The sequence below is a fragment of the Mizuhopecten yessoensis genome, unplaced genomic scaffold, assembly GCF_002113885.1.
Source record: "Mizuhopecten yessoensis strain PY_sf001 unplaced genomic scaffold, ASM211388v2 scaffold11133, whole genome shotgun sequence".
In the NCBI taxonomy this organism is placed as follows: Eukaryota; Metazoa; Mollusca; class Bivalvia; order Pectinida; family Pectinidae; genus Mizuhopecten; species Mizuhopecten yessoensis.
This window is the reverse complement of record NW_018408896.1, coordinates 1,404,230-1,428,737: the sequence shown is the minus strand read 5'-3', so window position 1 is coordinate 1,428,737 and position 24,508 is coordinate 1,404,230. Positions and strand designations below refer to the sequence as shown.

The window sequence follows — 24,508 nt, the reverse complement described above, 5'->3', positions numbered from 1 at the left end:
AGTCCTTCGTCTTACAATGTACTTAAATAAAAATAAGTGTTTCTTTACTTCACATATCAGGTGATTATATGACGTCACAGGGTGGTTGAATCTGCTGGTGGACTGTCAGTACCAGAGGTTGGCTGTTACTCTACAGCTAGAAGGTATATCCCTTTGCTTTGATGTATCCTATAGACTGTGTACATGTTAGTTCCAGATTCGTCGTTGCGTGTTATTGGGTGGTATGTTTGTTGTTTGGTTCTACTATGCTATATTGCTGCAGTTTCTACATTTTGAATTTAACGGTACATGTATAAAGAGTTCTACCACAATACGCTGTGTTATTCCACTCTCAGATCATTGTATAAACACGCAGACTGTTAGATAAATATGAGATATATACCACACGTGGTATATGACCTACACGAGTTTTGATTGGTCGAGAAGATAAACTTTGACCGGGACGACATTTTTCATGCGCTTTTTGCCACACTCTGTTTTGTTTCCGTCGTCTGCTGTCAACATTCGACAAATGTTGGTGACTTTGTCAGGTTATGCGGAAAAGGGGGTTATGAAGGCAATATCAAAAGAAGACGATACTTAAAGATTTAATCGTTAGTTTCAGTTTGTTTTGGTTTCACGACCTGGACACGCGACGGTGTGACGTCGAAACGATATTGAGCGTCTGTAGCAATTTTGCCTAATCTGTCACAGTGTCGGAAATTATTTCGTTCTCCGAACGTCCCGGTATCGCCATTTGGACGGTCTGACTATGGCTGAACTGTCACTATAAACGTCAACCATATCATAGAACCGTCACGAAGAACGTAGGCCTATGGTTTTGGACATTGACAGCGATAAGTTCGTCTTCATCACTTGGCGGGAGGCAGACTTCGTACGATATGCTTACGCGCATATAGTCCGTGGTTAATTTATATAAATTAATGCAATACTGCTACTCCCAATATTTAAAGTCGTTCATCTATTATATTTGTTCATGAGGTCGTTGCCGAAACATTAATTTTGACAATTATTGGATTTGTAAAAAAAAAAAAGCCATTTTTGAATATTAATGAGTGACTTTTTACATATGGGTCGTCATATCACTACGCCAGCCTTGTCAACAAACACATGTGTGTATGTTATTTCCGACTGATCATGAGATTGTGGTAGAAACAGATCACACGACTCGTGGTTGTGGAGTATGGTATTTATTTCACTCTCGTTAGATAAATTTCAAAAGTTACAGAAAGACACTAGCGAGTGTCTTTCTGTAACTTTTGAAATTTAACTAACGAGAGTGAAATAAATACCATATTCAACAATCAGTCGTTGTGTAACTAATATATACACAATTTGTGTATGACACATTATACCAATTTATGCAGAATTCTTTGCCAGCCATCTTTAAACTCAATAAAGAAAAATCTGGAAAAAATCCCCTTTTCCGTTACCATTCTGTGACAAAATATCGTTTTTCACTTAATTCAGTTGAGTATATCGTTTTCCTTCTCCAATAGAGTAGATAGGTATAACAATGCATGTTAAATAAGTTTTGTTGATATCTGTGTAAGCAATAAAGAAGAGAAGATAAGCTGACTTTTTGTAATTTATTCATTAATCATTATACACAGCCATTACAAATCACCCACAAATTAACGAAACGTGTATACACATTTACTTGTAAGACAGTCAAAACTTAATCTGTATGGGTTAAAGTTATAAACGTTATTTGCATGGAACAAAAAAGAGTCGAGTTGCACATGTTTGCGAGCAAAACATCACAGAAGATATATCAAATGGGCAGATAATCTTGCTCAAGATGTGGTGCAAACGAATAAATCAGGTCTAAGTTTCGATGAATACATCCGCTCGTCTGCGTCTGCGCAACAAACTCGTATTAGATGTGACGTCAGTTAAAGTTTCTGTAGCACAGTTATATGTTTGATTTAATTCGTGTACAAACCTTACATATATTTTATTTTTTCTTCAGATTAATGTTCAATTTTTTCTGTGAAAACTCGAATAATAATGACCGACAAAAAATAATGAGGACGAAAAAATGACATCACATTATCATGGCCTAAAACGGTGCCTACATATTCGGATACCTAATTCTTTAACGCATTAACACCTCCAACAAAATCATTATTACAAATATTTGAAATATCTCCTTAAAATACTGCTGACATTGGACCAAACAAATCCGTTGAATTGCCACTTACATGTATTAAGCTAGCTATTTAGTTACGTGTTAAAAGTATTGAATGCTTTGATAACCTTAATATCATATTAGATTATTTAGGTGATATGTTCGATCCGTCTATCAGTTCATTTCTAGTTTAAAAAACACTATAAAGAATAAAGATATATTCTGAATAAGCGGAACATGATATGTCGGCATTTTCCTCATTAACACGCGCCAAACAAAAAATATTTGATGCAATTGACACGATATGTTAGTATTGACATTTATTTGTTTCAAAAATTAAAACCTGTTTTTTTAATTAGGTATTTTAACGATTGGATGCAATTTTCCAATTAGTTTTACAGCTCTTTATTAAACCGCTAACATAGCCCATGTTTCCTTTGCTTAAAACTGATAAAAACGTAATTACAGATTAACCATATGAAATAAATATAATAATACAATATGTCTTCTTACGTAAAAATATTACAATAATACAAATGTTTGAGGATGCAAATAAAATGACAACACCACAAAAATAATTCTTAATGATTAACAAGTATAAGCTTTCATTTAAAAAGGCACATTTTTAATTCTTCAATGATACGCATTTTATATTGTTATCAAACACCAATGAACCACAAGAATCACGTGATGTCATTATGATAATGAAGCTCTTAATTCAAGTATTTTATATACAAAACATATGGGTCAAAGAAGTAATATAGACGGTACAATCCAACATAACACTGGATCCTAATGCAATATACAATACATATATAAATATACTCTTTTTTACAATTTTTTAAATCAAATTTGATCTAAGTGTGAATACAAACGGTAGTAGGAATAGTGTGTTCACTATCCTGAAGTGTACAGGAGCTCTATCAGCTCCCGTATTGGACACTAACTTTAACTTTAACAACACACAAAACTAGTTTTATCTTACTACATTTTGTTCATTTGAAAATTGATATTAGTAGAATTGATTTATATTGATACCATATATGGTGTTTAATCTAATATAACTAATAAATAACACATGTATAGCAGATTGCCCTCAGTGATAGTTTTAAGGCATATATTTATATTAAATAGTTTACCTTGTTCATATCGAGAAAATTGTCTTACACTTTCAACTTTGGATTCTTGTTCTAATTTACTAAGCTATATTAACGGAGGCCTGTTAGTTTTAATTTGAAATTACAAGATAACGTACGCATTAAAACGAGATAAAAATAGCTTTTTAAGTTTTAGTCATCTAAATAGACTTCCGTATTGATTTGATCTTTTGATTACAAAAATGTATCTGTGTGTACATTAATCGACTAAACAAAATGACAAAATTATATATGTACAAAAAAATCATAGAAAGGTATTTTTCCTCAGATATTTAGATTAAGTTTGTTTCCAATCAACTTTCCCTACTTACTCAACCGTATACAGAATACAGTGATATGTTAGCGCTTCCTACAGTGTATTCCTTCCAAAGGACACAACACAGCATTGAGATGAAACGTATATAGGCTATAACAGTTCTGTACAATACAAATACTCTTCAATACACATATACATAACATATCTTTAATAATTTCGTTATCAAAATGAAAAAAACCCAAATAAGTTTCTTTGATAAGATGTCAATGTCATGCGCAACATTTCTCTCACATGTGAAACGTAATGTAATCTCCCAACTAACAAGCGTCAACGTTATGTGAAACTGTCAACTAACATGTGCCAATGCTATGTGAAACTGTCAACTAGCATGCGCCAATGCTATGTGAAACTGTCAACTAACAAGTGCCAACGTTATGTAAAACTGTCAACTAACATCCGCCAAGGTTAATTAAAACTGTCAGCTAAGATGCGCCAATGATAAGTGAAATTGCCAACTAACAGGTATCAATAGTATGTGAAACTTTTAACTAACAAGTGCCAACATTATGTAAAACTGTCAACTAGCATGTATCAATGTTATGTGAAACTGTCAGCTTACATGCACCAACGTTATGTGAAACTGTCAACTAACATGTGCCAATGTTATGTGAAATTGTCAACTAACATATGTCAATGTTATGTGAAACTGTTAACTAACATGCGCCAATGTTATTTGAAATTGTCAACTAACATGTGCCAATGTTATGTGAAACTGTCGGCTAACATGCGCCAATGTTATGTGAAACTGTCAGCTAACATGTGCCAACATTGTGTGAAACTCTCCTCTCACATGTCACGTTATGTGAAATTCTCCTCTCACATGTCACGTTATGTGAAACTCTCATCTCACATGTCACGTTATGTGAAACTCTCATCTCACATGTCACGTTATGTGAAACTCTCCTCTCACATGTCAGCGTCTTGTGAAACTCTCCTATCACATGTCACGTTATGTGAATTTCTCCTCTCACATGTCACGTTATGTGAAACTCTCATCTCACATGTCACGTTATGTGAAACTCTCATCTCACATGTCTGCGTATTGTGAAACTCTCCTCTCACATTTCTGCGTCTTGTGAAACTCTCCTTTCACATGGCAGCGTCTCGTGAAACTCTCCTCTCACATGTCAGCGTATTGTGAAACTCTCATCTCACATGTCAGCGTCTTGTGAAACTCTCCTCTCACATGTCACGCTATGTAAAACTCTCTTTTCATATTTGTCAATATCATTTGAAAATCACGTTTTTCTCAAACGTGTCCACAGGCTTTAAAGCGGCTCATCGACAAGTTCAAAATGTTATCAAAACCAAATAACATATAATATTTTATTTACAAAGAAACATAAGGTATATTCTACATGCATGCTAACAATTGTTATACAACGCAAACTTATATACACAGGTATATGTATTTAAACCAATGAGGTTTATGTTTGAATAAAACTTGCAAACATTGTATAACCACCAGACACTTACACGGGTATTGGATTTAAAACACCAATGATATTATTCAGCATATACATTCTTTGTTTATATCTGCTGACAAACAAAAATGTCCAATAACAAAGAGTCTATTGCAAAAATATAGACTGTATTCCAAAACCTATAAAATACTGTTTGTTCGTCGTTTGTGATGCGGATGAACGATATGTACTGAAGATTGATTTCAATATGTACATAATGAACGTAATTTTGAAATGGCAATGTCAGTTCCTGGGTGTGTAGAACCTGTTAGTATTATGGGAGTATACAATTCCTACACAATCCTGATGACAATGCTAACTAGAACACCGACAGGTCAGTAAGGGCCCCGTCTTGTGGCAATATATCTCCCATAATCATCAACAAGTGATCTGCCCATAAAGCTGAGCTTGACGTTTGACATTTGGACTTCAAAAAGAATCGCAAGGAAGCAAAATATACATTTTACATGTACTATAATGTGAGTCTAGTTTCCTTCCACCTCCATATTTGCTGGGCTAACAGAAATGTAAATACCAGTGCAACACTCATTTGATAGCTTTGATTTGTTTTATTTCACCTCATATACCTCCTCCATCAAGACCCAGGGTCAAAGTCAGAGATCCACTTTGTCTTTGACCTTTTGACCCAAATGACCTTGACCATTAACCCAGTGACCCTGATCTTTGGTCAGTTGACTTATTCTTCAAGTCAGACCAACTTTACTTCTTAATATCATAACAAAATGTTCATCAGTGAAAAATACAAAACTTGACCTTGACCCTTTGGACCCAGTGACCTTGACCTTTGGTCAATTGACTCCTTGTTTAATTCTGAGCAACATTGCTTCAAAGTGTCAAAGCGAAATGTTCACCAGTGATAAGATACAAAATTTAACCTTGACATTTGTCCCAATGACCTTGACCTTTGGTCAGTCGACTCATTGTTTAATTCTGATCAATTTTGCTTCATCATGTCATAACAAAATGTTCATCAGTGAAAAGATGCAAAATTTGACCTTAACCTTTGAATCTAATGACCTTGACCTTTGACCTTGCCATTTACCTCAGTGTGTCTCTTTGTTTAATTTGGAACAACTTTGCTTCATAATGTCATAGCGAAATGTTCACCAGTGAAAAGCTACAAAAATTGACCCTGACCCCTGACCCGATGACCTTGACCTTAGGTCAATTGACTCCTTGTTTAATTCTGATCAACTTTTCTTCATAAGGTCATACAAAAGATGTAAAATTTGACCTTGACCTTTGAACCTAATGACCTTTTCCTTTGACCTTGACTTTTCACCTCAATGTGTATTTTTGTGAACTTCACATCTTGACCAAGTTTTATATACATCGGTCCATAGATACCAAAGTTATCAGCCAGGAACAAAATTTGTTGACGGACAGACAGACAGACAGACAGACAGATTGATTACTATAGGGCACCCGTATCTCCGATACGGGGCCCTAATAACGATGTGTATTTAATCAATGCTTATTAAACAAGTAACAGATGTTCCAAATTCAATCAGAAACGATTAATTTAGTCCAATCTTTTAACTAAAAGTATGCTGACCTTTGACAGATTTTTACAGTATGTAAATGGCACGACAGGTCACGCTGAGGAATCATCACTCTCAAGGCTGCAAAGAGAACACAATCTAAATGTATATATATAAACATAAATACACTGTTATTTTCCAATGCCAGGGTTATGTAAGACTGTTAATAGCAGTATACACGTTTGACCACTATTAAGTTGATATATTGAGTTGTTTAATTCATCGAACAACAGGTTTATTCATCATAGAACAGTTTATTTCATATTGCTTAATTGATGTATGGTTTTACGCTTAAGAACTTCTGTTAACCGGCCAAAACATTTTTCAACTATTTTGACATGATTTTCGAATAAATTATATCAGTAATTGATAAATACTATGACGTCATCAATAAAGGAAACTGTTAATTTTACGTCTACTGAAATAGATCTCATCAAATTACTCCTTAATAAATTCGGAAATAATGAAATACAATTTGCGAATAATGGATGAGGTTTGTAATTGCCCATCACATTACAGGTTTATTGAACAATGGATAATTGGTGTGTATAGTTTTTTTTTTTTTTTTATCTAACCCGCAGACTATTAAAACGGGAATATAAACTTTGTCTGCAGCAGGACGCTCTACCACCTACATGGCCTATCGCTTTGTCAGATGGACATTTGAAGGCTGGTTTTACATTTTAGAATGATATAACTTTGGTGGAGACAGAACAATAGAGATCGTATCTAAATTGTCAAATGGTAGAAAAATCAATAACCATTTCTGTTAGATCCTTTCAGTAAGTTATCTTCAAAGGACAAACAAGTAATGGCAGCAACTGGCTAGTTGGTGGGGAAGGCCATCGGTTACGATCACGCCGTTGTGATATAAAAAATCTATCTTCAATTTTTCCAAAAATAGCTGGTGATAATAGAATAAAATCAGTAAGTGCGTTAAGTAACGATTTCAATACATACCTTTATGTTTTTCTTTGCTGTCGACGTCTCCCTGTGATTTTCCATTATCAAACCTGGCTTCCTGTTCGACTTCTACTGCTAAACCGGAAATAACCTCGTAAGCGGTCTTTCGTCGAGCTCGACATGCGCCAGGAGGCAAATAGGACAGGATTGATGCACGTGGAGAGGAATCCAAAAACAGTGAATGTCGTATACGTGATGTCGAAATGGCCAGTGTTGTTACCGTTCTCATGGACGAAAAATTGTACCAAAATCAAAATATTCAGAGGGCACCAACACATCGCAAACAGTGTTACCATGGTGATAAGATAATTTTGGGTTCTCTTTTCCTTAACGAGGTCAATGTCATCATCACTATCCTGTGTGGTGCCGTCGGCGTAGTCCTTTGGAGACCTTGATTCGCTACTCGGGACGTCTGTGTCGCAGCGTGAAGACTCAGTATCAGGATCAGCCCATCGGATGCGCGAGTTATACGATTGTTCGGAATGCGTGCACAATTCCGATGGCGCTGAGAAATGAACCGATAGAGATACCGTCTCAAGTGATTTCAGCTCTGCAGAAACTTTCACACAGAGGAATCCAATAACAGCTAAAGGCATTGCATACAATGTCACAAACATGGCGCGGATGTACTCCTCAATGTGACGTTCCTGGTTTACATAACAAATGCCAACTCCATCAAAACGGTCACCCAAAATGGATCCAAGGTCAATATAGCGGAGATAAACGGCAAAAGGCAACACGAGACACACAGCCGCCACCCAAACCCCAATTATACACAGCCCCGCTGGCGCTCGAGCTTTAAATGGGGTTACTATCAAACGGTACCTGTCAATGGCTATCATCAAGTAGGTCAACATTGTGGAATGAATTGGAAAGCATTGCATCATAGGGAGAAAGAAACACAAAAAGCTTCCAAAGACCCAATTCCCGATTAATAAGTTAGACAAAGTGACAGGCAGGACGAACATACACTTAATTAGGTCTGAGAAGGCAATGTTTCCTAAGAAGAAGAATGTTTGGTCCTTGTACAATCCTCGTTTTCCGATGACAACGAGAATGGCGATGTTTCCAACCAATCCGAACACTCCAACAATAGCATGGAGGAACATAAATAAGGGGTAAACATAACGCAAGGAACGCCGCACGTGCGGTTGTGTGAAATCAACACCCTCTGTACTGTTGTTATCATGTATCCATTTGAGAATAAGGCCTATGTAGGTTTCCTGTCCATCAATAAGTGCCATGGTAACAAGCGTGTCTTGTCAACCTGATATTAAGTTGAAATCCGAAGTATGCACGTGTGACTTATGTGATAATTAGAAGAAATTTGCTAAATATACATCCGAGGTTGTTTAAGTACTGACACCACCGGAAGGATTGCGCGCATACAGTTGTTTGTAACCGGAATTGCTGGTTGAAACGAAGACACCTGCAACAGAAATTCATAGGAAGAAATATTCAAAATTAAACTTTAGACAATCAATTAATTTTCTTCTAACAAAGCAACATAAACATGTATTATAAATAAATAATACCACAGTTATATAACCAAATAATGTACGAAACATTCACCATACAGCGTCTACACAAAAGGTCAAAATTGACTACAGAGTCAGAAAAGGTGACACTAAATGTACCACAACATGGAACACTAAGGTCAGAAAAACACCATATATGGTTTTATTTCATTTTAAGACCCGTTGCACACTTACATAAGGTAGGGTCAGAATACAATGTAACAATGTTAAACTGACTGTAAATTACAAGTGATACAAGAGCGACGACAAAAACAACAAATGTTAAATAACAATTAATATATATTTGTTAGGTAAGGCGTCTCTTGTCGTAAAAGTACATATTGTAATAAACCCTTTAAAAATGAAAATAATACTGACGGTGTTTTTTTTTTATAATAATAGGAGCATACAAGTAGCAGCGATTAAAACAAATGAACAGCTTTTCATGTTTTATGATGAATGCAAATACAAATTTTAATTAAATGTCTTTCATTTTAAATCTGTGTTGATATTTTTTTGATTTCTTAAGTGAAAAATATTGAGAAATCTCGAGCTATCGAGTATTTGTTGTTACCTCTCAAAATTTGATACAAATTTGAAATTGATTTTACATCATGATGTTTGGTGATCAAAACAAAACCAGATGTTGTATGTTATAAAGTATATGTCACTTCCACACACCACTTCCTTCTATGTGAAATAGTATATTACACTATACTTAACGTGGCAATACTGCGTGTGCGATACCAACACGCCCATCCGAACTACAAACAGTAATTAAAACGCTGTCAAGAGACGTTCAATAACAGATGGCAGCCAAAAGGTTATTAGTTTGCTATCTATGAGTCAAAGGTTTCTAAGTGTTTGAATATATTATGTGTATACAGATAAATACATCCAGATAATTTATGACAACGCGTCTTTAAAATATTACAAGGGAGCATATCAAACAGAAACAACATGTTATTGATCTGTTTACTATGGAAGGAATGGAATAGATATGATTGTTTGAATGTTTTAATATACACGAACGACTGCATGCCTATATAGTTGAGATTACATACAAATAAATAAATGACAATTGAAACAAAATCTTACGGTTTATAAGCTCCAAACTTCTGAATTTCTCTCAAAGACAGAGACATAAACATGACCACATCATCGCATAATAAAATCATCTATAATCACAATACATACCTAGGTACATGTATCAGTGTCACGTTAAATCAGTAGCCGTCAGAACGTACCGTACTGTCGGTACAATAACACACGACGGTAGATGCACTGCAGACTAGATCGATTCACATCTGGTCAGTCTAGAAACCCTGACTATTTATCACAAGACTGGAATAGTCTCAAATTAATATTCGCTTACTCCAAAGGTCATTGAGGTGATGGTGCTGTAATTGCGATGACAATCCTGTGTCGCCATGGTAACCAAACGTAAAATAATATTAGAACGTAATCTCCATGGGTTCTGTTACTTCGATGAACTAAAATTGATCTCTAATTTTGAATTTGACAAATCTAAAGTTTCGGAGAACAATTATTGTAATTTAAACAGAATATCATTGACAGCGATTTTATCGAATCTGTCATATTGTTCAAAGCATTATTCCTTGTTGTGTAAGCAAGGATAAACATATAGCACTAAAAGGGAACAGTCAAGATATTGTCGACTATTTGTCATAAGTTGAGCTTTAGAACGGGAATTATTTCAAACGAATGCAAATATTGATATGAGGAGAACCTTAGCATGGAATACACAGCCAGCTTGTAGGACATGGTGGCAGGTTCAAAGCAACAACAGGGACCTAAGGGGTACCAAAGACAACATAAAGACAACAACAGGAACCTTAGGGGTACCAAAGACAACATAAGGACAACAACAGGGACCTAAGGGGTACCAAAGACAACATAAAGGCAACAACAGGAACCTAAGGGGTACCAAAGGCAACATAAAGACAACAATAGGAACCTAAGGGGTACCAAAGACAACAAAAAGGCAACAACAGGAACCTAAGGGGTACCAAAGGCAACATAAAGACAACAACATAAACCTAAGGGGTACCAAAGACAACATAAATACAACAACAGGAACCTAAGGGGTACCAAAGGCAACATAAAGACAACAATAGGAACCTAAGGGGTACCAAAGACAACAAAAAGGCAACAACAGGAACCTAAGGGGTAACAAAGACAACATAAAGACAACAACAGGAATCTAATGGGTACCAAAGACAACAAAAAGACAACAACGGGAACCTAAGGGGTACCAAAGACAACATAAAAGCAACAACAGGAACCTAAGGGGTACCAAAGGCAACATAAAGACAACAACATAAACCTAAGGGGTACCAAAGACAACATAAAGTCAACAACAGGAACCTAAGGGGTACCAAAGATAACATAAAGACAACAACAGGAACTTAAGGGGGACCAAAGACACCATAAAGACAACAATAGGAACCTAAGGGGTACGCACCAAAGACAACATAAGGACAACAACAGGAACCCAAGGGGTACCAAAGACAACATAAGGACAACAACAGGGACCTAAGGGGTACCAAAGACAACAAAAAGACACCAACAGGAACCTAAGGGGTACCAAAGACACCAAAAAGACAACAACAGGAACCTAAGGGGGACCAAAGACAACAAAAAGACAACAACAGGATCCTAAGGGGTACCAAAGATAACATAAAGACAACAACAGGAACTTAAGGGGGACCAAAGACACCATAAAGACAACAATAGGAACCTAAGGGGTACGTACCAAAGACAACATAAGGACAACAACAGGAACCCAAGGGGTACCAAAGACAACATAAGGACAACAACAGGGACCTAAGGGGTACCAAAGACAACAAAAAGACAACAACAGGACCGTGGCAGGTTCAAAGCAACAACAGGGACCTAAGGGGGACCAAAGACAACATAAAGACAACAACAGGAGCCTAAGGGGTACCAAAGACAACAAAAAGGCAACAACAGGAACCTAAGGGGTAACAAAGACAACATAAAGACAACAACAGGAATCTAATGGGTACCAAAGACAACAAAAAGACAACAACCGGAACCTAAGGGGTCAACATAAAGACAACAACAGGAACCTAATGGGTACCAAAGACATCATAAAGACAACAACAGGAACCTAAGGGGGACCAAAGACAACATAAGGACAACAACAGGGACCTAAGGGGTACCAAAGACAACAAAAAGACACCAACAGGAACCTAAGGGGTACCAAAGACACCAAAAAGACAACAACAGGAACCTAAGGGGCACCAAAGACAACAAAAAGACAACAACCGGAACCTAAGGGGTACGTAACAAAGACAACATAAAGACAACAACAGGAACATAAGGGGTACCAAAGACAACATAAAGACAACAACATGAACCTAATGTGTACCAAAGGCAACATAAAGACAACAACAGGAACTTAAGGGGGACCAAAGACACCATAAAGACAACAATAGGAACCTAAGGGGTACCAAAGACAACAAAAAGACACCAACAGGAACCTAAGGGGTACCAAAGACAACAAAAAGACAACAACCGGAACCTAAGGGGTACGTACCAAAGACAACATAAAGACAACAACAGGAACCTAAGGGGTACCAAAGACAACAAAAAGACAACAATAGGAACCTAAGGGGTACCAAAGACGACATAAAGACAACAACAGGAACTTAATAGGTACCAAAGGCAACATAAAGACAACAACAGGAACCTAAGGGGTACCAAAGACAACATAAAGACAACAACAGGAACTTAATAGGTACCAAAGGCAACATAAAGACAACAACAGGAACTTAAGGGGTACCAAAGACAACATTAAGACAACAACATGAGCGTAATGGGTACCAAAGGCAACATAAAGACAACAACATAAACCTAAGGGGTACAAAAGACAACATAAAGACAACAACAGGAACCTCAGGGGTACCAAAGACAACAAAAAGACAACAATAGGAACCTAAGGGGTACCAAAGACAACATAAAGACAACATAAGGAACTTAATGGGTACCAAAGGCAACATAAAGACAACAACAGGAACTTAAGGGGTACCAAAGACAACATTAAGACAACAACATGAACGTAATGGGTACCAAAGGCAACATAAAGACAACAACAGGAACTTAATGGGTACCAAAGGCAACATAAAGATAAAAACAGGAACTTAATGGGTACCATTGGCAGCATAAAGACAACAACAGTAACTTAAGGGGTACCAAAGACGACAACAACATGAACGTAAAGGGTACCAAAGGCAAGATAAAGACAACAACAGGAACGTAATGGGTACGAAAGGCAACATAAAGATAAAAACAGGAACTTAATGGGTACCAAAGACAACTTAAAGACAACAACAGTAACTTAAGGGGTACCAAAGTCAACAAAAAGACAACAACAGGAGCCTAAGGGGTACCAATCTGTTGTTTGTAGAACTTTTTTTACAAGATTTTAAAAAGAATACCAATTAGGCGGCCATTTTGAAAATGAGTATTAAAGACAACATAAGGAACTTAATGGGTACCATTGGCAGCATAAAGACAACAACAGGAGCCTAAGGGGTACCAAAGACACCATAAAGACAACAACATAAACCTAAGGGGAACCAAAGGCAACATAAAGATAAAAACAGGAACTTAATGGGTACCATTGGCAGCATAAAGACAACAACATGAGCGTAATGGGTACCAAAGGCAACATAAGACAACAACAGGAGCCTAAGGGGTACCAAAGTCAACAAAAAGACAACAACAGGACCCTAAGGGGTACCAATCTGTTGTTTGTAGAACTTTTTTTACAAGAGTTTAAAAAGAATACCAATTAGGCGGCCATTTTGAAAATGAGTATTAAAGACAACATAAGGACAACAACAAGAACCTAAGGGGTACAAAAGACAACATAAGGACAACAACAAGAACCTAAGGGGTACCAATCTGTTGTTTGTAGAACTTTTTTTACAAGAGTTTAAAAAGAATACCAATTCGGCGGCCATTTTGAAAATGAGTATTAATGTGTATTTCTTCGGCTTCAAAAAAGGCAAAAATTTCACCTTTTTTGACACTAGATTGATCACTTAAGTGGTCATTGTGTCGCCATTTTTAATTATAGCAGGTTCAATGTTGTTGTACAACTTTATAATGTTTAATATGATAAAAATAATTTGCAACAAACTGGAAAATAATACATTATTGATATTTATTTTACATATTTAGTGTAACTGAAGCACTTCTGATTTTTGACCCCGAAAAAGGTAATAAAATAACACAAATGATAATGGGACAAAAAAGAAGCACACCGACCCCCCTTTTTTATGGATGTTTTAGAAAGAGAAACACATTTTCTTTTAATTCATTAAATATTAAAAAAAAGTTTAATACCAGAACTTTTTATATCAAGCGTTTAATCTGCAAAAAATGGTAAAAAAATGAGTATTTTTCATTAAAAAATAGGGGTAGGGGTAACTGAAATCGGCTTTCTGAGTTAAAAGAATAAGATTAAGAAATTTTACTTCCATAATATTAAAGAAAATAGTATTTTTATCAATTCTACAAACATTCATACATATCTGATAACACACTTGAAAGAAATTGTATGAATTTGTTCCGCAAATGGTCAAAACCCAAAAAATCACCTAAAATCACATGTTGTGTTAAATTGGTATCTTTGACCGATCATAGCACAAAAACGAACACACCGACATATAGTTTTTTTTTTGCATTTACTACTATGCCATTAACTCCTTTTTCCAAAAATCCATATCAGAAAAAATGTTTCATACAGGAATTTTTTGACTTCTCAGAGGTGTACATCTTTAAGGGGTACCAAAGACAACATAAAGACAACAACAGGAACCTAAGGGGTAGCAAAGACAACATAAAGTCAACAACATGAACCTAATGGGTACCAAAGACAGCATAAAGACAACAACAGGAGGGGAATGGGTACCAAAGACAGCATAAAGACAACAACCGGAACCTAATGGGTACCAAAGGCAACATAAAGGGGTACCAAAGAGAATATAAAGACAACAACAGGAACCTAAGGGGTACCAAAGACAACATAAAGACAACAACAGAAACTTAAGGGGTACCAAAGGCAACATAAAGACAACAACAGGAACCTAATGGGTACCAAAGACAACATAAAGACAACAACAGAAACTTAAGGGGCACCAAAGGCAACATAAAGACAACAACAGGAACCTAATGGGTACCAAAGACAACATAAAGACAACAACAGGAACCTAATGGGTACCAAAGGCAACATAAAGACAACAACAGGAACTTAAGGGGACTCAAAGACAACATAAAGACAACAACAGAAACTTAAGGGGTACCAAAGACAACATAAAGACAACAACAGGAACATAAGGGGTACCAAAGACAACATAAAGACAACAACAGGAACCTAAGGGGTACCAAAGACAACATAAAGACAACAACAGGAACCTAAGGGGTACGTACCAAAGACAACATAAAGACAACAAAAGGAACCTAAGGGGTATCAAAGACAACATAAAGACAACAACAGGAGCCTAAGGGGTACCAAAGACAAAATAAAGACAACAACAGAAACTTAAGGGGTACCAAAGGAAACATAAAGACAACAATATGAACCTAAGGGTTACCAAAGACAACATAATGACAACAACAGGAACATAAGGGGTACCAAAGCCAACATAAAGACAACAACATAAACCTAAGGGGTACCAATGACAACATAAAGACTACAACGGGAACTTAAGGGGACTCAAAGACAACATAAAAACAACAACAGGAACCAAAGGGGTACCAAAGATAACATAAAGACAACATAAAGACGACAACGGGAACTTAAGGGGACCCAAAGACAACATAATGACAACAACAGGAACATTAGGGGTACCAAAGACAGCATAAAAACAACAACAGGAACCAAAGGGGTACCAAAGATAACATAAAGACAACAACTGGAACCTTAGAGGTACCAAAGACAACAAAAAGACAACAACAGGACCCTAAGGGGTACCAAAGATAACATAAAGACAACATAAAGGGAACAACGGGAACTTAAGGGGACTCAAAGACAACACAAAGACAACAACAGGACCCTAAGGGGTACCAAAGACAACATAAAGACAACAACATGAACCTAAGGGTTACCAAAGACAACATAAAGCCCACAACAGGAACTTAAGGGGTACCAAAGACAACATAAAGACAACAACGGGAACTTAAGGGGACTCAAAGACAACATAAAGACAACAACAGGAAACTAAGGGGTACCAAAGGCAACATAAAGACAACAACAGGAACTTAAGGGGTACCAAAGGCAACATAAAGACAGCAGGAACCCAAAACAAGCCGAAACCAACAGAAAAACAACAACAGGAAAAGAAGAGACACTATAACAAAATGAAGACAAGAACAGTTACCTCTGGGATAGAAAATAAAAGGAACGACAAAAAACATTGACAGCGGAGACATCAACACAAAAATAAGAAGAAAAATACACAGAGAGGAACTGAGAAGAGACCAAAACACAGAGACGTATGGCTTTATATGTCTCTGACTGGACCAGAGACGTATGGCTTTATATGTATTTGACTGGACCAGAGACGTATGGCTTTATATGTCTCTAACTGGATCAGAGACGTTTGGCTTTATATGTCTCTGACTGGACCAGAGACGTATGACTTTATCTCTGACTGAACCAGAGACGTATGGCTTTATATGTATTTGACTGGACCAGAGACGTATGGCTTTATATGTATTTGACTGGACCAGAGACGTATGACTTTATCCCTGACTGGACCAAGCGGTCTTTGTACAATGTACTGGTTTTGCTACATACGCTTTTTCTTTAACTCCATCGGTAAAGCACTTGACTAATCATTTGTAGCCTCGGTCTGGCTCCACGCTGAGGCACTTGGACCTGAGTTATATAATTGATCTGAGGATTACATCTATGACAATGTTTGAAAAAAAATATCAATGACCACTTCATCTGATGACTATGATTTAATATGCAATAATTTTTATATATTTATATTTGCGCTGCAACCCACTATATGAACAGTACCTATGAAAGCAGAAACTCTCGTGACGTAACACATGGTTTACTTATGACGTCATAGATTAATAATCTTGTTCAATAAGAGTCTTGTCGTTTCGCATGGAGAATGCCACTGCGTCAAACACTCGATTGGCTAGATTTAATTATTGGCGCCAATTTTAGTTAGATAGGGCTGTTCCGCAAATAAATAAAATTTATCAATTGTTCTATGGTTAAAAGGAAAATATATGCACGTGTACCGTGATAGTTCTGATAAGGAATACACGTGCATCGTGATAGTTCTGATAAGGAATGCACGTGCATCGTGATAGTTCTGCTAAGGAATACACGTGCATCGTGATAGTTCTGATAAGGAATGCACATGTATCGTAATAGTTCTGATAAGGAATACACGTGCATCGTGATAGTTCTGTTAAGGAATACATGTGTATCGTGATTTTTCTGTTAAGGAATACACGTGTATCGTGATATTGCTGATAAGGAATACACGTGTATCGTGATACATTGTGTATTACTACTAAGGAATATACGTGCAACGTCTGTGACAGCCCAGCTGGGGATATACATGTATGGTGTATTATATTGATGTACATTTTTGTAGTTCTGCCAGGAAATGTGTGATCTAAAATATGTTTGTAGTTATGTTAGATAATCCGCGATATATGTAGAAAACATAAAATGATTCAGTAAAGAATTCGTGTTGGCTCAAAAACATTACGTAATTCTGTACCCTTTATCTACACGCTATATCAAGCTTAATACACTAATCAAACTTAATTGTTTAAATTGCTGATTGAAACGCTTGGAGCGGTGCTAGCCACATTTGCCGTGTGATTCATTGATAATGAAACATTGTATCTCTTAATACAGTTTCTTGCTGAACATCAAATACGCGTGCTGATGCTACTGGAAATAATTCAGTCGACTCTCATGTTAAATATTGATTGCGTCAACATTCTCGAACAATTAATATAAACTGGGGTTTAATATTGTACTCAAATATAATTGAGAATAATAATTACAAGATCCTACAAATAAAAGATTATGAAAATAAATATTTAATAAAAGGGTCGACCTTTTTCTATTTCTATACTTTTTTAACATTCTTGAAAATAATATTTGACTATGAGTAACAAGTAGATATAAAAACACAAACAACTTTTATTTAGTTGCGCAATATTCTTTACGATTAACGATTAAATATCGGTGATTTCTATTGGTTCATCCATATGAAGTTAAGTATAAAATGAACGTTTTATTACGCTTGTACTGTTTCTATCAAATTAATAAGTTAAATTTACAGTTCACATTGTGATACGTCGATGATGAACAATGAATTATTTTAATTTGGATGCTTTTTATATATATTTTCCCTTACACGCTGTAGAATTGCCCACCGTTTTATATTTAAACTCATTCAGATATTTTCCCTGACTCTGACTTCAATTTACCGCTTCTGCGTTTTATAAAGCGGTGCTTGTAATTATTTGAAACAACATACTTATTACATTTAAGATTGACATTATTATGCTTGCCGTCTCACACACTTCTAATATTTTGATCGGTATTTGCTTTACTGATAGTTTGATTCATCTTACTTATTCCTGTAAAATAAATATTTACTAACGGAAATGTAGGACAATTAACTATAAAACTAATCTTGACACAATATCATAGTTCTAAATTTCTCGATGGTTAAGTCGTCTGACATTCTGCTACCACTAGCCCTCCACCTCTGGGTCACAGATAAAGCTGTTACAGAAAAGAAATGACAACCTGAACCCCATACAAACCGGACACGAAATCCGTACTCCTGTCGGATACGCATTACCAGCACTTAACGTGAAACTGAAATTCAACTTATAGAAATCACGTAACCATGGCGATTCAAAATCAATTTAACGCAGACTGAGGCCTTTTAGATGGAAGTCTGTGCTCCTGTTCGATGGTGAGGTTATCATATCGTGGGTAAATATCAAGATATGACTTTCAGATAAACAAGATGTGACGGAAGTTTCGTTTATTCAAACTGTGGAGGTCCACTAGGTAGTTCTTGAATTTCTTGTTTTTAAACACTTTATCAAAATATCTGAATATTAAATTAAATGGGAGTCATGTAATAAAATCCTTTTTTTTGCTAGCACTTTTATGCTTTATGAAGTAATTTTAATTTCTTCACAACAAAGTGTTTGTTTCTTTTTTAGTTAAAAATACTTACTTAAGATTATAATGATTAAAGATTCGGTAAAAAATTTCAAAGAAGTCTGCTAGCATAATGATGCTATTTGTATGTGAATAAGTAAAGTATCACATATGTTTTAAGTGTGACTTTTACTGACGTAAATTTGATAAATCATCAATCTCTACCCAGAGTTGTCGTTACTTATACCTTTGTCAACGGCTAAAATCATAAAAAAATACTATATTAAGCCTCTGCTCATGAAACACTAGGTCATGTGCCATGAAACCGTACAATTCCGTCTTTGCGTATTGCAGAGTTATCTTCTCTTGGGAGGAGGTATTGATTGTTACGTCATTGGTTTGTGCGAAAAAATAACGTCGTTTTCTCCAAAATTGATGACGTTACTCTCACAAACAAGTGACGTAACAATCAACACCTGCTCCCAAGAGAAGATAACTCTGCAATACGCAAAGTCAGAATATGGCGCCCTTGGACTAATTCATCATTATGTAAGTTCATCAAAATGTCACTTTATTCCAAGGCGTCTCTAAATCCAAAACCAGGCTCATATTTCTTTGAAATTCTGATAATATCAGCTTGTATGCTCATCCTTAATCCTTAATGTGCTAACCACGTGGTTTTGTTTAGGTGTCGTACGTAGATACCAAACGGTATTACACAATGCCGCATAATCCTATTGATTTTGTGTTGAAAGTTGTCTTACGGTAAAAAACAATTGGAGACGTAAACTTTTTAAACAAATGATTATGTAAATCATTTCTGGCAGACGTAATAGCTCCAGCTAAAATACGTTTCAAGACTTCGCCGAAATCTTGGCATTTTGCCGCAGACAGAGGTGTACATGTAAGTGGGTGTAAGGAACGACAACTCAGGGTAGATATTGCTAATTAGCATCTCAGGGCCCACTTTTATAACATATCTCAACTCTTGAGATTTCCTCAAGTCTAAGATTTCCCATAGACAATACGTATACATTGCTTGAGATTTTCCTTAACTTTGAGATGTTTTATACAAGTGGGCCCCGAAGGTGTTTGACAAACGATTTTGTATCTTTTATGAATCAGATTTATCCGAAATGGTCACTTTAAATGAATTGGTCTCCTCTACATACCATAACCTAATACTGAATTATAATAAGGTGTCGTCGTTACCTGAATATCAGCTTACCTTGACGACTGCCCTTTATTGTATCTATAAGTAGGACATATCATAAACGGGCGTAATACAATTAGTTATATTACGTCACTTGGAGACCGGGAGGTGGCAAAGCGATATTAAACATGGCAATACACAAACCACACATGCTATTAGTACAGGTAGGTCACTGTATTACGTACGCAAATCTACCTGATTGATCATGTTTGAAGTATGATCTTCTGTTCAAGTCTCCGTGAAAATTGTTTCTCTAGGCATTTACTTGAGACATGCATACCTTATCCATGTATGTCATTACAACATTAATAAATAAATAAATAAATAAAAGATAGATTGATTATATGAAAAGCACAGTGTACTCTGAGATTGGCTATTATCATGAATCATTATATGACAGCCCTATTGATTCCATCATAAAAGCAATTATTTAGAATATTGATAACATAATTAGCATAGCAATATTAATATCATCACTAACATATACTAAGTACTACAGTACTTATTACCTCAGTGAGATATATATTGTATAACAATATCGATATCATCACTAAAATATAATAAGTACTACAGTACTACAGTACTGATTACCTCAGTGAGTTATTTATTGTATAACAATATCGACATCATCACTAACATATAATAAGTACTACAGTACTACAGTACTGATTACCTCAGTGAGATATATATATTGTATAACAATATGGATATCATCACTAACATATAATAAGTACTACAGTACTACAGTACTTATTACCTCAGTGAGATATATATTGTATAACAATATGTATATCATCACTAACATATACTAAGTACTACAGTACTTATTACCTCAGTGAGATATATATATTGTATAACAATATCGACATCATCTCTAACATATAATAAGTACTACAGGACTACAGTACTGATTACCTCAGTGAGATATATATATTGTATAACAATATCGATATCATCACTGATTTTGATAATTTGTTTCGTTATAATAAAAGAGTTATAGAATGGGTAATTCGGGAAATAGCAAATAGCAAATTTATGGTCAACCTTGGTGAAAAATATTCGGGAAATAGTTTTTCACCTCGGGGGACCATACATGTGCTATTTCCCTCATACCCATTCTATAACTGTATATTATTATACCTCTATTGAGTTTTCCCAATATAAAAACAATAAGTAAGATAAAATCTGCTATTTCCCTTAAATCACTTAAATATCTCCATCTGAGAGCTACAAATTAGGACTACTCCCTGCAAAAAAAGGACTACTCCCTACCAGAAAGAGGACTACCCCCTCATGAATATTTGTAGGTGGAGCTTATAAGATGTCAACCAATGAAAACATTGGTAGGCGGAGCTTATAAAATTTCAACTAATGAAAACATTGGTAGGCGGGGCCTTCTCCGTGACGCTCGTGACGTCACATTTTCAGAACCAAATGACAACAGTGAAAATGGCCACCGATGAAGGCCGTTTTGTTGTAGTAAAGAGGAGTTACAGCAGATTTTGGACGCTAAACGTAGCTTAAATACAAAAGAGTTATAAAGACTGCAGTGAATTCACTTCAAACTTATTCAACAGAACGGAATGCCGGAAGCGTCGACGAGTAGGGTCATGCAAGCTCTTTTAAAAAAAGTGGCTAGGACTAGATCTCATGATCTAGATATGGTAGGAAAAGAATGGTGACTATGAGATTCAGTCTATAAAAAACACTTGTATACAATAATATACAGTTATAGAATGGGTATGAGGAAAATAGCACATTTAATGTTTTCATTGGTTGAAATCTTATAAGCTCCACCTACAAATATTCATGAGGGAGTAGTCCTCTTTCTGGCAGAGAGTAGTCCTAATTTGTGGAGGGAGTAGCTCTCAGATGGAGATATTTAAGTGATTTAAGGGAAAAAGCAGATTTTATCGTATTGTTTTTATATAGGGAAAACTCAGTAGAGATATAATAATAACACTTACATATACTAAGTACTACAGTACTTATTACATGTACCTCAGTAACCAAATCCAATATATATCCTCTTAACAGTATTGAAATGCAATATTCTACGAGATGAATAACCTTCGTAAAATTACTAACAAATTACGACGATTCTAAGAAATACGAACACAATCATATATCAAAAGTAGTTGTTGATTACTCCCCAAATATTTGCGTTACCGATATAAATTAGTTTTTTTCTGTCACTGACGAGCCCGATTGATATTGATGTGTTACATGAGATGTTATATAATTGACATCGTCAGATATTGTTTTGTTGATCCTACTTTTCTCCCAAAATTATACCTTTTACCTGCCAATTTAGTAGATAAGAAACGTATAGGTTAAAGGGAAATGGGTGATCTAAATGTGTAAGCAGTGTAGTTTGTAAAGTTGTATCAATTCTCTCATGCTCTCCCTTTATCACCACCTCCATCGTGTGTCAAGATCTTTTATAATTCTCTCAGAAATTCTTTGACGTAAGCGGAATGTGATCAGCCGGATACGCCGATAAAAGAAGTCGGGAAATTGAGCTGATGTTCGAGTCTCGGAAGATTATAAAGGTATCGGGATGGTAATGGGGCATCAGGCTGATATTTGTGTCTCGGACTGATATTGGGGTTGTGGGATTATTTTGAGTTATCGGGCTAAAATTTGGTTATCAGACTGCTGTTGTAGTCTCGGACAGACACTAGAACCCCAATGCTGTGACAGGGTTTCTTATTGAAATAACATTATGACTCCTTTATATTACATGTATTAAGGATTAACATCATCAATTGAAAATCAGTGATATCTGAAAAAAGTTCCAAACACATTCATACTGATGGACCAACCACATCAATGCCGAGGTACCAAATACAGACTCGATCAGAAAACATGCCTCCTAGTCGACCAAATGTGGACTCGGTGAGATACATAGCACTATTCTGATACAGTTTTAGTATTCTACAAGTTTCGCTGCCACAGTGAAAACTCTGATTTTCTGTCAGGTCAAGTTTTCAGCGTGGTTTTTAAATGTCCTATGATGACGTCGTTGTTGACGTCAAAAATGTATGCGTAGATCCAACTACGTTTACTACGGAAACGTCATGGAAAAATACATTGAATAACTTCATATTCAAACGATCATATAAAACTATTACGATCACCTAGAACCACATGTTATACCTCTATGGAAAACCTGAATAATTATCTATTACTTTATATAATTACATGTAATTCAGCAGTTAGTGCGCATGTTGCTATACCGGCCGATATTAAGGTATATTGTAGAAACTTGCAGATGTGGAAATTTTTACCTTTAGTGTCTGACAACGAATTAGAATGTGTATACGATTTGTTGTACACAATCATATATGATGCTCTCTATTTCCTGCAATTTCGAAATCCAAGGGTTACACGCTCAGTACAAAATCGAGGGCGGAAGTCTTTGATTTCGAAGACATTTTTTCAAAAGAGTTGCAATAATGTTCAGTTGAACATGCACATAAAACCGGTGAGTCATTTCTCTATTTTGTACATGTATTCGTCTTTTAATCACTGTCAGATACTTTCGGTATCGCTAATTATTCTAATATAAAGCCTAATTAATTTGTTGGGATAGGGTGATGGTTAGGGCGGCAAATTTTGTTTACGTAATAGATACCGATATGACGTAAATAAAATAAAAATGTGTAACGCCATTCATAGCAAATCATAGCCAGCAAAACCTTAGACAAACTGAAATTTGGCTAGTGTTAGCTGTGTAGCGTCCAAATGTCCCAACATGATGCTGAACCATTTTTTTTTTCAATAATATTTACTTACGTCTAATGAGGAATTTGTGAGACAACCAACAGGTGAGACATTCTTCTTGTAAGTTATCAATTGTTTGATTAAGTTAACATAACTAAGACAAACAAAACAAAGTACCAAATATTTCAGTCGACATTATATTTACTATTTCAGTGTTTTTTATTGACGTCTTCAAGTTCATAAT

At 35.8% G+C, this 24,508-nt stretch overlaps 1 protein-coding gene across 1 annotated transcript in view; it reads right to left on the bottom strand.

Moving 5' to 3' along the window:
• Positions 1-6,493: 6,493 nt before the first annotated feature.
• The window catches only part of LOC110466468 (prolactin-releasing peptide receptor-like), a 39,825-nt gene continuing 21,810 nt past the window's right edge, over positions 6,494-24,508 (bottom strand). Inside the window, exons 2-3 of the mRNA XM_021522975.1 lie at positions 7,590-9,021; positions 6,494-6,710 (exon numbers count right to left, since the gene is read on the bottom strand). Coding sequence (XP_021378650.1) covers positions 7,637-8,836 — 1,200 coding nt within the window. The 5' untranslated portion in view covers positions 8,837-9,021 and the 3' untranslated portion in view covers positions 6,494-6,710; positions 7,590-7,636. The remainder of the gene's footprint in view (positions 6,711-7,589; positions 9,022-24,508) is intronic.